Source organism: Chrysoperla carnea, chromosome 1, assembly GCF_905475395.1.
Source record: "Chrysoperla carnea chromosome 1, inChrCarn1.1, whole genome shotgun sequence".
Classification (NCBI taxonomy): Eukaryota; Metazoa; Arthropoda; class Insecta; order Neuroptera; family Chrysopidae; genus Chrysoperla; species Chrysoperla carnea.
Genome location: NC_058337.1, coordinates 19,943,482 through 19,962,457, shown reverse-complemented (window position 1 = coordinate 19,962,457; position 18,976 = coordinate 19,943,482). Strand labels below are relative to the sequence as shown.

General features: G+C 29.7%; 2 protein-coding genes across 3 annotated transcripts; one reads left to right on the top strand and one right to left on the bottom strand.

Annotated features, from left to right (window-relative positions):
* The first annotated feature begins 726 nt into the window (after positions 1–726).
* LOC123305078 (glucose-induced degradation protein 8 homolog) lies at positions 727–3,811 on the top strand. Of its 2 annotated transcripts, none has more exons than XM_044886688.1 (4): positions 727–912; positions 1,270–1,494; positions 1,563–1,759; positions 3,227–3,811. In XM_044886688.1, exons 2-4 carry the CDS (start codon positions 1,368–1,370, stop codon positions 3,599–3,601), a joined length of 699 nt encoding a protein of 232 aa, XP_044742623.1. In that variant the 5' UTR covers positions 727–912; positions 1,270–1,367; the 3' UTR covers positions 3,602–3,811. The 2 variants fall into 2 exon arrangements, with proteins under 2 accessions (XP_044742623.1, XP_044742624.1); XM_044886689.1 differs by having other exon boundaries at positions 727–945.
* Positions 3,812–6,371: 2,560 nt separating this feature from the next.
* On the bottom strand, positions 6,372–12,377 carry LOC123296775 (pre-rRNA-processing protein TSR1 homolog). Its single transcript, XM_044878430.1, has 7 exons — positions 12,176–12,377; positions 11,917–12,072; positions 11,540–11,841; positions 9,613–10,559; positions 9,416–9,542; positions 8,004–8,270; positions 6,372–6,866 (listed from the first exon to the last, which is right to left on the bottom strand). Exons 1-7 carry the CDS (start codon positions 12,288–12,290, stop codon positions 6,393–6,395), a joined length of 2,388 nt encoding a protein of 795 aa, XP_044734365.1. The 5' UTR covers positions 12,291–12,377; the 3' UTR covers positions 6,372–6,392.
* Between the last annotated feature and the right edge of the window lie 6,599 nt (positions 12,378–18,976).

Here is an 18,976-nt window from a genome sequence, read left to right as displayed (position 1 = left end):
CATCAATTTCAAGTTTCATATTAATAATAAAATCACATTCTCTGCTGTCTTCTTGTATTTCATTTTTAATTCGTCCACCTTGCATTTTAACTTTACTCAATCTCAGTCTTAGCGTCATCAAATATTTCATCTTTAATAATAAATTCAATATTTGATTCTTCTTCAAATTTAATATATTGACAAATTTCTTCATTTTCTTTTAGTATTTCCATTTTAATTGGTTCTTGTGCCGTTGTAATATTCTCTTGTTTATTTTATTTGGTTAGTTATAACTTTATTTTCATTAAATTCTGAATTGAATTGTTTTTTAAGTTTCATATTTTCCCCATGAAGATATACAAATGTTTATGAATAAATAACATGATCTATTTTCTTTCTTTTTGAAGTTTTTTAACACATCAGCTGCATCATTTTGATTTACTAATGAGTATGGAGAGTAGTGATAAGAAGATGAAGAACCATCTTATATTGGGGAAAAAATTGAAAAAAGTGACAGTAAGTTCCCCAATTTCCTTGTCTAATACACATACTTATACTTACTAATACATATAATAAGTATATATTTACATATGATTATGATAAGGACCCAGGGGAACTCACTTAGTCTTCTCTCTCATTCATCATATCGCATCCACTTACAGGCTAGCAGATCCCTCGCGCTGTCTATGTATAATATTCTATGGCAGAGAATATATCGGTAAGGTCTCTGTTCTATGGTATATGGTAATAACAAAAACAAAACTAACTGAGCAAAATGGCGTACTGTTATGGAGTATAGACGTACTATGTAATCGCTGTCAAACTAAACGTGTCCTAGCCATACCCATAGCCGATAATTTACTAAGCGCACGTGATTCGTGAGCGGTATCGAGCATTAACCTCGGCTAAACGGATCGAATAGTGTTTTAATTGGTAAGACTGAGGGATCAATTTTTAAAAACAAATGTAGGTAGACAAGTAACTAATTAGTATTCAATGTGTTTTTTCTCGAGAGAAATTATAATATGAAGAAAGCGATACAATTATTTTACTTGCATTTATTAGCTTCCAATAGAGGTTAGAATTTTTTGTAAAGTAATTAAAAATTAAATAATACTGTATATTTTAAAAATGATTATGTTAATTTCTACTCTAAACGTTTATTTTATAAACAATTAACATTAATATTTATAATTTTACTCAGTAATGATAAAATTTAACAAGTTTCGTATTGCAAATATTTTGACAATTGACAGACAGGTGGTACTAACTTTTGATATTTTAATTTAGATCTATGGTTCTAATAGTAAATACTAACTAATCTATTGTCATTGAATAAAGAAATGGTTTTGTCATTTTAATTAAAAACAATAATAAATAATTTAAACATGAGTTATGCAGAAAAACACAACAGCACGGAGGTGATAAGTAAAGAAGATTGGTTGAATCGTTTGGAAGGAACTCATATTCAAAGGTCTGACATGAATAAGCTAATTATGAATTATTTAGTAACAGGTTAGATATTTATTCATTATGATCTGTTTTTTTTAAATAATTGATTATAACATAATTATTGTATTCAGAGGGATTTAAAGAAGCAGCTGAAAAATTTCAACAAGAATCTGGCGTAACTCCAACAGTCGATTTAAATACACTTGATGACAGAATTCGTATTCGAGATGCTGTACAAAGTGGTCGTGTTCAAGAAGCGATGACTTTAGTCAATCAGTTACACCCAGAACTTTTAGACAATGATCGATATTTATATTTTCATTTACAAGTACGTATTGCATAAACTCAGCATAATTTTAATTTAGAATTTAATGTTATATTTCTGTTTATTTACCATTTACAAATATGTACGTATTATTTAAACGGTAGAAACTTACTTTTTTAATACAACCTAAAATATAAAGTTATATATCCCTGATGATATGATATGTTAAAGGGTGTTATAACCGTAATCGAACGATTTACCCCGCTTCTATCTCATTAATAACTTTTCTATTAATGAAAGGTTCATTAAAGGTGGTTCGGATCCTAAAACTGCTAAGAAATTTCTAGATTTTTTACTCTACATCACCCTGCTCTTCTTATGCAGTAATTTTGGAAACCCTTTTGTAATAACAATTTTTATGCAAATATGCAACAATATTTTAAATAAAAGTGAGGTAAACAGAATATTAAATTTTTTGAGCTTTTCTCAGATTTTCTGTGGGTTAATTAATTGATCGTAATCACAGAGTTAACCAAAAAAGCCCACAGACCTGTGTTAAGTCGACCCCATTAAAGGTATGACCAACCCGTAGAACAGTGAATAAACGCAATCACAGCGACTAGTAATTTTTCTTCAAAAAACTTAGATAACGTTCTGTTTGCGCTAGTTATCTACTCCAAATTATCTTTACGTGAGACTCACGCTTAATACACGGTATTATCCGTATATCCTTGCCGTTTAAATAAACGATATGGTACGAAAAGAAGCAATACGTTTATTAATAACAAAGTTTTCTATACAGGATGCTTTTTTAGTTTGACATATGCTTGAAACTCCATAAATAAATTTAATCGAAGAAAATGCTTCAAACGAAAAATGTTAGTTTCAAAGACACACATGTTATACCAGCATCGAATTCGATCTAAGTTTTCAGCTTCAGTTAAAATCTCACACTGATTGATAACTGACAAACATTAGATAAACGCTTTAAATTTAAAAGTTATTCTTTATAAATTCGCAAATATTTTTTTGTAAATCGAATAGTTTAGACAGTAAGTGATAGGAAAATCTATCTTTTTGTGCGTTTGTTCATTCATTTTGAACAAAAATGGTCTCGATAGAAAATCAAACCAATTTTGTTGGATTTATTTGCACATTTGTTTCAAAGAGTGCCTAGATTTCGCATAAACAATTATACGAAATAACAATTTTGGGTAAAACTTTTCAACCCGTTTTTGCCTAACTTGCATGGTTTGTAAAAAATGTCACTTTTTTAAATCAATAACAACTTTCTAATTTAAAATGTTCATCTATCGATTACTAGTTATGGAGTAGAGTGAGCTTTTCATTAAGCTTGAAAACTTAAGTCAAGTTTAATGCCTGCGAAAGATGTGCGCCTACACACCCAACATTTTTTGCTTGAAGTATTTTTATTAATAAAACTTATTTTTCTAGTTTCAAGCATATGCCAATTTAAAAAAGACCCCCTGTATTGTTGTAATTTTTAAGCATTTAAATTTCTTATTACAGCAACTACAATTGATTGAGTTAATTCGAGAAGGGCGAGTAGAAGGAGCTCTCCATTATGCACAATGGCAATTAAGTGAAACTGGACAATCACAACCTGGGGCACTTCATGAACTAGAACGCACGTTAGCTTTATTAGCATTTGCTCAGCCAGAAAATTCACCATTTGCAGATTTATTATCACCAGCACACAGACAAAAAGTTGCAAGTGAATTAAATGCTGCTATACTGAAAATTGAAAATCAAGATACAACTTCGCCAAAATTATCAACTTTATTAAAATTGATTTTATGGGCACAAGATAAATTGGATCGAAAGAAGGTGAAATATCCACGTATGTCCGATTTGGGATCTGCCACAATTGAGAATTCCAAATAAATTTTTTTTTATAGTTAATTGATTGGTGGTTGGTGATTACACAGACAAATGAATTTATTGTAGTATCACCTGTCTGTGTAAATGTGATTATTTGATTATTAACATTATTAGTTAACTTATAATTTCTGAATACTTTGTATATTTCCTTGTCAATCTATATTTTGCTAAATAAGTAAAATTATTCATGTCAAAATAAATTTTTTTAAATAACTTATAAATTACATTCTCCATCTTGAAACCATAGGTTTAGAACTATTACACCCCGTATAAATGAACTAAATCAGAGTAAGTTAAGTCCCAAGTTTGTAACGCTTAGAAACGTTGATGCTACAAAACAAAATTTTGGTATAGGAGTCCATAAAATAACGAAATAGTCCATTTCCGTTTACCAGCCTCGTCAGTACGAAAACTTAAAAACGAGAAGAGACATCTAGCTGAAACGTTTATAGTGCATTCAAGACATAGTATTGACTTAACGTAAACGGGCAATTTAGGCCAATTGGTTCATGCGTCCGCAGTACCAACCTTTTAAACCATAAGAGATAGAGAAAAGTTTCAATTCATAATATGCTTCTTATGAAAAAATAAATAACTTTGACCCGAAACATTTTTTCGGAAACATAATAATTTTTTAAAAATTATACAAGATAGAAAGATGATAATTTTGAGATAGCTTCAAATAGTAAGTCTGTTGATTCTAGTTTCATACCAAATCATTGGATAAATATTAAAATTCGTTTCAAAACATCTAGATTTCAAAACAAAAAATCAAAAAAATTGCGTATTAATTAGCCTGATGTGTCCGCTATCCCTTATTTTAAAGCTCTTAATTCCATTGGATGTAGCCAATTAATGGGTAAAATTGCAGCCTTTTTACAGTTGAACTCGGATGATGATTTTTTGAATTTATATATTCTTTCAAGTTCCTGTTAATCGGGGTTCAAAGAACGCCTGGCACCCAGGTTCAGGAACCTAGGGGGTACAAGAAAAAAGACTTGCGCACACCATGTGTATTATGTTAATTTTGAAAAATACCTAAGAAGCATTCAATATACCCATAAAAATAGAGGCAACAATATTGTTTTGGCATCAACACATGAAAATAGATAGGTTATTAAATTATATTTATTCCAATAATCGAATGTCCGAGTTTCCTAATATTTCAACGTCTTTACGCATATATTTAATTGGTTCTGTGACAGCAATAGAAGGAAAAGTCTTTTTCTAAAAACAATAAAAAAACTATTTACGATCAACCATGAGCCAATATAGATTGATCAATTTGGAGTTACGCCAGTCGAATTAGATCAAAAGAAAGGCTGGCACAAGAAAAATTAATAACAGTGTAATGTTGGGGGGGGGGGGGCTTACTAGCTGTCTACATTTTGGTTTTCGGGATTCCAACTTTGTTACGTCATCCGCCATCTTGAATTGGAGGGTGAATTTTTGTTGATTGAATAACTCGTTTATTTTCAATTTTACACGAAAAGTGGTCATTACCTAAGTTGTTTGGAATTAACTTCATGATAACCAGCCACTTAGTTCGATTTTACATCACTTGATAACTTTTGTCTTAAATATGGAACATTCATTTTTCATTTTAAATGACGAAAAAATCATAAACTATGATATTTTATGTGCCATGGAAATTTTAAAAAAACTATTAGATTAACTTTATTTTTAAACTTTCAAATTGAAAAAAAAATTTCCATCTGTCAATTGGGATCAACGGTTGTAAAATATTTTGTCCCATATATGGGACAAGAGTTATCACGAGGTTAAATTTCCTATACCATAGTTGTTTGGAATTAAATTTCCTATAATTTTGGTCCTTATCAATTTTTCGTAAGATCGATATTTTCCAATTTAGAACCGAAAAGGAGTGAATTTTTGTTTGTTGAATAACTCGTTTAGTTTCAATTTTACACGAAAAATGGTTTTTACCAAGGATGTAATAATTTCTGTAGAAAACGTCAAATAGACTTTAAAACTAAAATCCTGTATATTATGAAAAAATTAATTATATTATCAAATGGAATTTGGAGGCACAATCGTAACATGAAAACATGGATTACTGTTCATAAACTACTGTAATAATGCCAGTTTACACCTTAACTTGATGTGTATGACCTTTTCAATAGCCTGTTTCATCTTAATATTCTTATGGATACTTACCATATCATGATCAGCGACTCCGACAACCCCAGAGAGACAATTTCTGAGGTGAAATTCAGAATTTTTTTAACTTTTTTATCATTGTCACTTCTAGGGGTAGTTTTAATAGGGTTACAACTATCCTAAGTTGTTTTTTGACCTTGGATTCGTGAAACAGCGAAGCTAAAAGCTCCTCAAGAGATGATTTCTGACGTAAAATTTTAATTTTAATAATTTTTTATCTCTGTTACTTCCATGGGTAGGTTTAATGGGGTTGCAACCGTATTCAGTTATTTTTTAACCGAGAATCCATGATCAACGACTTCGAAAACCCTCAGGAGACAATTTCCGATGTGAAATTTTGATTTTTTTTAAATTTTTTCTACTTTTATTATTTGGAGTGATTTGGGGATGCGAAAACTACCCTAATTTTCTCAGTTTTTTTCTCTGTAATGCCGAGGTTCATGCGTCTGAAGGCTGAATGTTCCTGGAGATCTAAGGAACAGGAACTAAAAAATTTTTTGAAATCGCAGCTGTGCCACCACTTTTCCACATTTGATGGTATTTTCCTGCTTATTTTTTATGTTAAAAGGTATTATAAAATAAATAATAATACTTTTAGAATAATATATAAATTTTAATCTTGCTCCATACTATTATCAATATCATCATCCAATGATACAATACAATCTTCAAATGACCATTTTGGATATACACGTTTGTAAAGATGTAATAACACGGTATCTTGAGATTTGAGTTGACCATTAAAACTGCATTTCATATGTCCATGAGTACCTAATGGTTCTTTAATATGTCCAATTCGTCCATATTTCGTACGTAACTTACATGGTTGAAAATATTTTATATCTTCACGATTAAAGAACATGAATCGAACAACCGCTGAACGTTTGTGTACTTTTAATAAATGTCCAGATAATACAATTCGTTTGATTATCATTCGATCTGGATTTATTGATAATAAATTTCCTGTCGCTATTAAAGTCAATTTATTGTTGATTTCTTTGAAACATAACACCGGTGCTGGAGGGAATTGAATTCGAGCAAAAAATGTTGCCACCGCTGTTGTATTTGGTTGATAATACCTAAAATACTATAAAAAAAAAATTATATTACAATTATATCACGATATTCACACTCTACAAAAATAAAAAATCCAAGAAATTTGTCTTTTGTATGTAAGTCGCCGTGCTATTGTATCCTTTGATCTTTATACCCATTTTTATCAAATACAGTAAAAACAGCGGATAAGCGAGAATAATTGCCACGACCCGTTATTTTAATCCTATAATATAAAACCTCTATGAATGACAAACAGGAACCTCTATAAATGAGACTGCTAGTCGCCTGTACAGCTATATACGAGAGTCGAGCATATTAACATCTACTATTTATGATCCATTTTTCAATTTTGTGGATTCAACTAACATTGTTTTTATGTTTTTAAATTTCGTAAAACCTTGATAAAAATAAAAATTAAATGGCATGGCTTTTACATTCTTTTAAATAAACAAACGTGTGGATACAGACCTATGTGTGGAACTTACTAAAGTTTACAAATATCAATTTGGAGGGAAGGTTCGACATCCACTCAATTTTTTTTAACAAATCGAAAGAAACGTTCAACTCCGTCCCTTCTGTTCTTTGTAAGTGATTCAAATTATATCACCTATCCGTGTTTTATTCTATTTGTATATTTGTGTGTATAGCACACACAAAGAGTTCATACTGCTCATATAAGTTATACAAATTACATCAAGAGCATCAAGAGGGACTTTGACTTATAGAAGTACACACAAAATTTGGTTTCATAATAAAAATATCCACTCAAAATGTTGTAACGAAAAATCAAAGTGTTGTCGTGAAGTGATAAACATAAAATACTGATTGCTTTCGAGAGTGGCAAATCGGGAAATAAAATACAGAGTGAATTTGGCTTACCAGAATCCACCTTTTACATATAAAAAACATTTACCACCATATATTGGCTATATTTTTAAACCTCTTTAAGTGAGAATAACCACTCTTAAGGGTTGTTGACCATTGAACTCTCGCTTTTCCGGGTTCAACTGTTTATGGCAACTTTGTTTAATTACTCAATTGTGAAGCAATTAAAATTATAAAGAAAATTGATCACTAAAATTAGTTTACAGAACTAACTCAAATTGACCAAAAATGGAAGTAAATGCATAACTTATTGAATTTTTTGACACCTTCTAGTAATATTTACCTTATGTTTATTGCCATTTGTGTGTTCACTGAAAATTGGGTTAACCACAAAACGTCTATATCCACATTGAAATATTAATCGTTCTTTTGATTTAATTGGCAATTCATAGTTGCTTGTACGTTTTAAAAGTACATTTAAGACAGACATTTTATGTTCATGTGGTAAAATTCCATATAATATTAAAGATTTTGACTGGTTTGATTTACAATATGTGTCCCACAGGTGTTGAGGAATATCTTTTACATGGATTGTCACATACCATCCAGGCTAAAAAACATTTACAAAATTTCAAATTAGTAATAAGTAAGAATATAAATAAGAAACAAAATTTCAGACTAAAATAAGTCATTATAATTATTTAGATAAAAATTATTGCCCCCTATTTACTTTTTTTATTCACTTACGTACCAAACATACATATTTAATAAAATCTAGAAATTTTATTTATTAATTAACATAACTCATTATTAATTTAAATTACAAAAACAAATTCACCGTCGATTTTGTTTGAACATGACAAAGTTTTTTGGGGTTGCTATTTTGAATGATAGAAAACTTTTTTGTAAATTCTCCTTTAAACTTATAATTTTGGTAGATATCAAGGCTTTAGGACACAAGATTTCCTTTTTTACGGAAACTTGAGTTTCGTGGAAGCCATTCTTTTTAATCGTCATTTTGGATCTAAACACAAAAATCTATTGATATGACCTAAGTTACTTTTTCTGTTTAATAGATCTAGGGACCTTGGTTATCAGCCTGAATCGAGCCCAATTTAACTATCGATTCAGGTTAAAGAAAGAAAATGGTAGCGATTTCTAGGAATGTTTTGAATATCTCTATATTTTTCATGTTTCTGTAGTTTAAAACTATCTTCACTGTTTTTGCTAGCTAGCAGCAACGTTTTCAGAAGATTAATAAAACACGACACAATATATATATTATCAAAAAAAATATAAAAATAGTTAATATATCAGTCAATTGAATTAAAAAGATAAATTCAATTTTTATATAAATAAATTAAAAAATCGTACTAAGCCTGCGGTTATTGAATTGATGAAAATGTATGCAATACGTAGAAAATTACCATATTTAAAGCCAAAAATTCAATTTTTGAAAAATACAAAAAATAGGAAAAATTTATCACGTTTTTCTGTTCTTCAGGTGGTCTCATTTAAACACTTTTGGTCAAGTGTTCAAGTGAGTGGTAAATTATAATATAGGAACACCTCAATTTAAATTTTTTGCGATTTTACACCGCCTAAGTCCCAAGATAATTCCCATCAAGCAATAGACGATTTTTTTAAGCCCAACTGATGGTAAAAATGATTAAAAAGAAGACAAAGAAATGAGAGAATCTTAGGAACTGTACTACCAGAATCTTAATAGCTATTAATAATAAAATCGATCCTTACCATTGCACATTCTAACATTTCTTCTTGATCTTTTAATATACGCTTCTTGGTTCGATCAAAATTTTCAAATTGAAATATTTTTGCGTAATCTAACGGTAGATTTTCCTTTGGATCCCAAGGTGATGTTCTAAAAAGATATTCGTTTTTAAATGCAAAGAAACATAATCTTACAAAATTACCTGTATTATAATATTTACCTAAATGATTCTAGTCCACGATATTTTTGAAACCGAACTCGGGCTGGTATATTTTGTGGTGTATCTATTTCGTCTGGAAACATTGCATCGCTTTTCGCAGCTTTAATTTTTTGCAAATCTTGAATTTCTGCTTGTATATCCATTTCTTGGTCATATTTTTCATCATTAACTCCTATTTCAGATTCTGTAACAACAGTTTTAAAATCATCTTCATCTTCTTCAGAACTACTTTCAGATTTTGCGTCTGAAAAATTCATATCTTCATCTTCGTCTTCATCCTCATCGTCACCAGAAACTGATTCTGCATCAATATCAGGTATCCATGCAGCTTGATAATCAGACCATCCTTTAGGAACCTTCTTAATAATTTTTTTTGCTTTCCTATCTTCTTCAGCTTGTTTATAATCTTCTTCATTTGGCCATGTTTGTTCACCTTCCATTTCATCAATCTCGTTTTCGGATATAAGTTGTTCTTGATGTTTTGGATCTGCATATTTATCATAATGCATTGTGGATTTTAAATTCTCATTTAAATTACCGTCTTTATTTTTATTTGTAAAACTATAAATGAGATTGTCAGCCTCAATTCGATCCATTTGAAAGTCACCTAAGCCAAGTATGTGAACTAATCCATTCACTGAAAGTCCAGAACCCCTTAAATACCCCGAAATTTTTAAATTTCCAACAGCTTCATTATTTGGATTGGTATATTCAAAAGATTCCGCGTATAAGTGTGGTCTACGATCACGATATACTATCAACTTTTGTTTTTGCCCACCAATTTTTCTAAGTAAATTTAAACCATCAACATCTTTATCTAAAGTTATTAACTTCTCTTCCGGTAGCCATTTTGCAATTAATTTTTGAATATTTTGTTTTGTTTCATTTCTCTTTTTTGGATGAACACTTTCTAAATCCATTACAGCCACACTTACTGTAGGTAAAGCCTAAGATTAAATTAAATTATTATGTTCAGTAAAGTAAAATCATGAAATTTTTGATATAATGAAGAACCTTTACTAGAATAGATCCCAAGGAATGCGAAATTGAAACAAAACCGAAACAAATTTTTTTTTATATCACCCTTTGATTTGGTCAATCAAATCACGCATTATGGTGATGTCTTTGGTATAACCAAGACGAGACGAAAACAACTTTTATAGGGCAAGTTTTAAATATTGTTGCCTCTTCTGCTAAGAAAATTTTTTCGAAAATTTGAAAAATTCAAAAATAATATTGACTAGAAAATAATTTAAAGAACGTATAATTTTTCATAAGATTAAAAAATAATTTGAAGAACTTAAAATCAACTAAAACGTGATTGGGAAAATTTATGCGTTTTACAGTTTTTCAAAAATTTTGAGACTGAATTACATACTAATTATATTCATACATCATTTTCTTAATGCAAACATCAGAATTTAATATCTAAACGACAATATCTAATTTTCGATATCTGAAAAACAGATTTGATTATACATTGAAAACTACGAAAAAATTCTATTCATGACAAAAAATTGTTTCCCTCTTTAATTTGGATTTTATTTATTTTATATCGATGCAATTTTTTCGATTTGAATTTTTTATTAATAATGTTTTTGTAAATTCGACTTTTGCATCGCGTTTTATTAGTTGTCTTCGAAAAATTCAAACCTTTTGATAAAAAAATATTTTAATGTGTAAACATGCGAAATTTTTGCTAGGCACAAATAAATTAACAAATTTTTTTTTTTTTTTTTTTTTTTTGAGTAAGTAAATATATTATATTGAATATTTCCTAATCTTGATCAAATACGGAATTAGTAGAGATTAATTTTAGCTTGTTTCGACCCAATAAGATAATTAAGGCTTCCTTGGAAATCTATTCCAATACAAGTCATTCAATCCAAGTTTTTTCAGAAAGTAGTTTTGTTTCCATGTTAAATACCTGTGCAACAGATGCAGAAAGAATGCGACTTCCCCAATCATCAATTGTTTCAGCTCCAAATTCAACACCGGCAACAGCAGATATTAATAATATTGCTGAATCACATACTTTTAACGTGTCTAGAATTTCCAGTTCATTATCTTTTGGTGGAATTACAAAGGAAAAACGTTGTTTGAAGCGTGACACTGCGACATGGACTACTCCGGTATCAGATTTCGAAACAATTGCTTCAGGATCACAAGTTTTTAAAATAGCAAGTGCTGATTCCGGGTCTAATTGCTGATGTAATGGTAAAACGCATACTGGAAAGAAAATGTCGTGATTTTGTATACATAAAATATCTTTTTCGAAATTGCATACTTATACAAAGCACTCACCTAAAAACGGGGCATTGTTAGCTCCGCCCAGACCTCTCTTTTTGGCTAAAATGTCATCTCGTTTATTACGTCGAATCTGCTCTGATTTGTGCCTTCTTGCTTCTTTATTTAGTTCTTTTTTCTGTTTTCGTGTGAGACTTTTTAATGACACACGACCTATTATCAAATAATTAATTTTATTCTAAATAAGTACTTTAAAATCTCAAATTCTTACTTAATATTCCAACAATATCAACTCATTATAAAGAAAATTGTCTACCTTTGGTGCCCAAGTCGATGGAGCCTTTAGATCTATGTCTACCATGCTTATGTAGTTTATTGGCTTGTTTGAGAAGTCCTGGTCTATGAACAGCTTGTGGTTTTTCAATTCCCATTTTAACACTTCACGGAAAAGATTTTAATTTTTAAGGTTAAGCACGTGTTTATCTTTTATTAAAATTAATTTTTTGACATTACTAAAACTAAAGTGAAGTTAGTAAAAAATATAATATTGCTATGTTCTTTTTTTGCATAGATATGTTATCTATGAGATTATGTTGTATATCTATGACATTATGTTATATATCTATGTTCTTTCATAGACATCATAAAACATTAGCTCGACCAGTGAGGAACATAGCAGAGACTGGATTTTAACGCTAAGATGTCAGCACTACGAGTATCAAAATGAAACCATTCTCGTTACAATCAGCTGATTATTTCAATGATTAAAGAGGAGGAGGAGGAGATATATGCTTTACTATACAGTATACATATAAAAAGTAGGGATTTGACAAAAACCAATGAAATAATTTTTTTAAATGTTTTTCAAAATAAAATAATCGAATGAAATCAGTTGATATATCTTCTTAAGTTGAATATTATTAAATGAAATTTACTAATATCTACTGATTATCATTGGCTGCTGGTTATCGAATGATATTCAGTGAATGAACAAATTTATCGATTTTTGTCATAACTGTAGCGCCCAAATTAGGGCTCAGATTCAAAATTGGTAAATAACTTTTTCAATTGTCTTTATGAGCTTATTCTGTAGGTCCACGATTTGTAGTCAATAACAGAACACCGTGTATATTATATATTATATATTATATATTATATATTATATATTATATATTATATATTATATATTATATATTATATATTATATATTATATATTATATATTATATATTATATATTATATATTATATATTATATATTATATATTATATATTATATATTATATATTATATATTATATATTATATATTATATATTATATATTATATATTATATATTATATATTATATATATATTATAAATGCAAAAGTAAGCATGTTTGTTTGTTACGCTTTCACGCTAAAACTAAGGAATGGTTTTTAATGAAACTGTACAGCAATATAGCTCATACTTCAGAATAACACATGAGATATAATTTATAAAAATATATTAATAAAAAAAAAAATTAATAAAAATAAAAATTAATTTAATTTGACATTACCATAAATTACAGATTTCTGTAAAAATAGTCAATATAAAATATTTCACGGCCATTTTTTCTGATATACTGAATGAATAATTACGACTATTATACATTTAAAAAAATAGAAAACCATACATATATTGTACTTGTGTAAAACAATCCTTACCATTATTTCGAGTATTATAGGGGATAAGCGAGAACAATCTTAAAGGGGATAAGCGAGATCAATCTTTATCAATCTTTACTTTTAAGCCCAGCGAAGCGAGTGGGTATCAGTCTAGTATAACAATAGATCTCATTACTTAAACTAAGTTTTCATAAAATATGTAATTCTTGAATGCAAATGTTTATTTTTCTTGCTCATATAAACTTTTCTAATAAGTCATTTGTGGATTTAATATATCATATATAGCATATATTTATTTCAAACTCCTTTGTCCTATTACTTTCGACGCAAAAATTATTACTTTCGACCTGCCAACGTAGGCGAAAGTAACAACTTTAGAATTTTTTTTAAGTCTTTGTGATTCGTACAAAATATACAATTATAAGGAAAATGAAGGTGCTAATGTAAAGAGCATGCGCGGAATTTATATATGGATATAATAATTTCATCACATCAGTCACATATACCACTCGGAAAATTATTAATAAATTCTAAATCAAAAATTGATAACATGGACAAGTCGAGTATCTACAAAATTTCATGTGGGAACTGTGATGGAATTTACATCAGGCAAACTGGTGGAAGCCTTAACACTAGGAAGAAAGAACACGGTCATTTAAAAAGAAAAAACAGATTCATCTTATGCCAATCATCTTCTTGAAAATTTACATAATCCTTTTAGATTTTATTCACACAATTTTATGACGGTGTCTTCATCTTAAATGCGACACACTCTATATAATCTTTCGGTATATTATATATATAGTAAAATGTTGTACCTTCCATCGCATCAGATTGAAATGTAAAATTGTAAATTTCCTATAAAGAGGCAAAATCTACCCCAATCCTTGAATTCAAGAGGACAAAAAAACTGATAAAACTCTAGTCATAATCAGATAAATAACTTTGAATATAGTTGTAGTCCTAAAGCCAGCGTACATTTTCTTGAATTATTTGTCTACCTAGGTAGTTCAACAACAATAAGCAAGGACTGTTGACAGAGATTACTTTAGCTATAAACTCTGCAAATTAAGTGCTTTAAAATTGAATATTTGTTTTTTTTTTTAATTTTAATTGTACGATAGTCGGCTTTCTGAAGCACTATGTATGTACTCCAACACTTTTAAAATCTTATATTTCACAGTGCCATCGGGCAAGAATTTACAGTGCCGAAGAATCAATTATCTTCTTACTTAAATAAAAAAAGCAAATAATCACCAATTTTAATTTGGACTATCTAATTACTTCGTCTAGACAAAGTGTTAGATATGAACAAATATTTAAAGAAAACGCTGAATCTATTACTATTATGTATGCCTTGTTATAATCGGGTTATTTTAGAGAGCCAACCTTAGGAACATCAAAGTGCGTTTTCGGAGTGTAATAGTCAGGCTCATACGCAGAAATTATCCTAGGGAAGGGTTCAAACTTTTGTTCGTCATGTTAGGTCATAATGTCAATAAAAACAAGAAATTCTTGTTTCGAGTAAGAGAATATTTAATTAGGTCAAAATGTATTATTCAGTCACTGTTATTCAATGAGTTCATTCTGCGAGGTACAGAAAAAACTTTTCCAAACTCTGTGGGTTGCGAAGGAGCGTTTATCCGTCGCTGTTGTCACAGGCAAAACTTTCAGAACAAGTCATCTTTATTGCCAGTATCGAGTGCTTCGAGTGGATTATTGGCACCCCGCCCGGCAATACGTTTTCGAAAAAGTTAAACTTAGTCGATCCAGTTATCACGGGAATCATCGTGACTGCAAAATTAAATATTCTAGTTCAAAATGTCGAGCAAGAGTTTTCATCAAAGTTTTTCATTTTATTGAGAAACAGACAAGCTAAATTTGATAAAATATTATGATTCAAAATGCGATCTATAATCTTTAACTGAATCAGTCTGTATATTCGAGCGTTGAGTCTGTTATGAAGCGAATTCTATGTCGAATTCATCGCAGATATCGCTCATGAGTTTGAAAATTTTTCTGAATTCTACTTCATCGATCCCTCTCCGTTTAATCAAAATATGTTTCGCAGCATCAGTCAGTTCGATAGCGTCGCCAATATACAAGTTTTCTGTTTGAAGTATTCGACTCAAAGACAAAGTCAAAGAATGTACCGAGCTCAAAAAATGCATGAGTATCTGATTCGTCAGTGGTAATGCGTCTCATAAATGAGGGCATTTACAGGACTACATTGTTAGTTCAAAATTTATGTGAACAGATTCTCAATGGGAGGGGTTCTGACCCCCCAAAACCCCTCTCTTGCGCACTTGATCCGGGAATTTGTAATTTTGTTGAATATAAGTTATTCTAAAGCAGAATTGAAAGAACAAACCTGTCAAATTAAAATGCGTGCCTTAAAAACATACTTATGGAAGGATAGGACAAATTTATCTCAAGCCTTCGAAAGATAAAAACTTCTTCAATAAAAATCCATATGGGTATTAAGTTTATAGGAATTGTTTTAGTTTGATCTTACAATTTTCAAATAACAAAAAGGTTAATTTGTCAGTAGGGTGACATGGTGTATGAGCACGATATGTACTCATGCATTTACAAAGAAACATAAATATATAAAGACTCCAAGGTCTGATTTATATTGATATACTATTCCGTTTTCTATAAAAGTGTGAATAATTTTGGGTTGTGGGTTCTTTTAGCTTAGAAGCAATTAAATTATGACGGTATCCAGACTATAAAAAAAAAAAAATTGGGCCAAATGCGAATCTGATACAGCTATAAGTTTCAATTTGAATAAGAGTTTATTTGTTAATATTTTCTTAAAAAAATTAATACACTTTTGCCAAAAAATTGAAAAATAATATTGATTTTCACATGCAAATTATGTTCAAAATTGTACAAAGAAAATGTAAGTGCGCGTGCAAGATGCCAATGTCAATTAACATATCCTGCTCTTCTTGCCATAGTGACTGCAATAATTTTCTCAATATCTAGAACTAACAAATTCAAAAAACTTAATACCGCAACAGGCGGTTCATCTTGCGTCTATACCATTAAAACGTATATAAAAATGTAAGCCTTAAAAATTCGAATCGAATTAGGTAAAACGTAAAGATCCGTTAACAACTCAGCATTGAATATCCAGGTGAAATATATGGGCTTGTTATAAATATACCATCTATTTCTGCTGAGCATGTCCATTATTTCTACAGTGTGTCGCATTTAAGATGAATTCACTCTCATATTTTCGTTATATGTATGAATACTAATAATTTTTAAGACACTTAACCGAAATCAGAATTTTAAACTTAGCATACTACAAATTGACAAATAGGATGGTTCTTAATATTTTTCTTAGGGTCGGAGATGGTTAGAGATATTGAAAAAAAATTGTAAGAAAAAGTTGCTTGGAAAACTTTTTTTTGTATAGCAAATTTTCTACAAATAACGAAAATATAAGGATGTTTTCATCTTAAATGCGCACACACTGTATAACTTGGTATATATAGAGATAATGATTGTCTATATTCATTCATTCAATCACATCAAAGTGTGTGCTTGCATCGTTAATCTTCGTACTAGTATAAAAATTAATATTTAATATTCATAAAAATATTTTAAAACTTTCTAAATGAATATTTAATCATCTATGATTATCGGCTAAATGCTTTCTCTTCTTAATGTTTTCTTATACACATTATTATCCATAACTGAACTGATATATTAAATTTTTCAATCTATTGTTTTAAGATGTGATGCTTTCTTTCAGACCCTTGTTCACTTGTTCACTTGTTCAGCATTTCTTTCAGAGATGTTCTAAATTTTATTTCATAAAGTCAGGAAAAATACATAATAATTTCAAGGAAATTAATTTATGTTTTTAATAATCCTACAGCTAATGTCCAAATGATCTAAAATTTCAATTTTTTTAGTCTAAAAATTCTTAAATTGGTTTTCTACTAGTTCTACAGTGCATCCTCAATTCTTGATCACTGCACAAAGTAAAAAGTTTTTCGCGCACAGACTGGGGAAAGAAACTGGAATAAAAGCGTATATAAAAAACTTAATATATATATATATATATATATATATATATATATATATATATATATATATATATATATATATATAGACCTCGTTGGCCTGATGGTTCGTTGCGAGGAAAACTGGAAGGCAGTGGCCGATGCAGCGGCCAAAATGATGAAGATCCTCCAGGGAGATCGACCAAGAAGACGCCCACAGCGAAGTAGGCAACAGTGAAGTAGGCAGCAATAAGCCAGTCCTCCCCGGGCGAAGTAATGCCTGACGGCGGTTCCGCGCGGGGTACAAAGGAGTATCCTCAAGAGGTTAGGTTTTAGCGGGTATGTTCTAGACTTGACACACTAGTCCGAGCCCCGCACCGTGCCGGATGTCCCCTGAGAAGGAGACTTCCCGGTCAGTGCAGCCATGCATTTCCCCCTCTTGATATAAAAAAAAAAAAAAAAAAAAAAAAAAATATATATATATATATATATATATATATATATATATATATATATAACTTATTACGTTAATTTATTGGGACGCAAAAAATCAAAAGAAGAAAAAAAATCTGAAAAAAGCAAGCTCAGCATGAGGTGAATGATACTGTAATTTTGGATCAATTGTTGGAGATATTGATAAAATTGATGATTGGAAAGGTGAAGTTAATTATTTATTATTCAGAAGCTCTATGCACATCTGAAAATATGGATATTTTGAAGTGGTGGAGAGATCATGAACATGTTTACCCCGTTTTATCGAAGATAGTTAGAGGCGTATATCTTAAAACCGTAACGTTAAAGAAAGTATATCTTGATGAAATACACCTTTGTTTTGATCGTAAAACATAAAAATGAAATAATAAACAGGGTGTTCTATTTGAAAAATAAAACTTTGATACATTCTACGTTTCCGGCCACCCTGCATATTACAAAAATAATTTTTAAAATGTTCAGCTAATAACCCTCCATCTATTCCTGAAATAAAATTTTGTTAAAATCAAACCGTTTAGCCACAATCTTCCGTGATGTATAGCGTGAACAACCCTGTATATAGAATAAAAATCAAATTATACAAAAATACATTCTCAAATATTAAAGAGTTTCGATATTATTATTTTTAATTACCCACTAAAAGAATTGTATTTACTGCGTGGATTTTAATGCATATAAACTTAAAAGAGTACAATGCTTGGAATGAACTTCACCTGTTTCCCATGAATATATATTTAAAATTGATATTCCCACAGAAAACAAAAGTAGAAAACAAAAATCGTCACAGATGTTCGCCGAATAATGAGTATAGTAGATTATTATAGTTATAGATAGGGTTTACATATAGCATATTAGACAGACGGACAGGCCCTGTGTTTATAGCCATAATGACTCGTTAAAATTATAACAAATGATAAATGTAGACCTGTTATTAATTTTTATTATATATAGCAGCTATC

Coding starts and splice junctions, on each gene's coding strand:
- LOC123296775 (XM_044878430.1), bottom strand. CDS start 12,290: ATGGGAATTGAAAAACCACAAGCTGTTCATAGACCAGGACTTCTCAAA. Junction 11,842..11,916: donor TAACAATGCCCCGTTTTTAG/GTGAGTGCTTTG, acceptor TTTTCTTTCCAG/TATGCGTTTTACCATTACAT. Junction 6,867..8,003: donor CAAATGGCAATAAACATAAG/GTAAATATTACT, acceptor TTTTTTTTATAG/TATTTTAGGTATTATCAACC.
- LOC123305078 (XM_044886688.1), top strand. CDS start 1,368: ATGAGTTATGCAGAAAAACACAACAGCACGGAGGTGATAAGTAAAGAA. Junction 1,495..1,562: donor TATGAATTATTTAGTAACAG/GTTAGATATTTA, acceptor TATTGTATTCAG/AGGGATTTAAAGAAGCAGCT. Junction 1,760..3,226: donor ATTTATATTTTCATTTACAA/GTACGTATTGCA, acceptor TTCTTATTACAG/CAACTACAATTGATTGAGTT.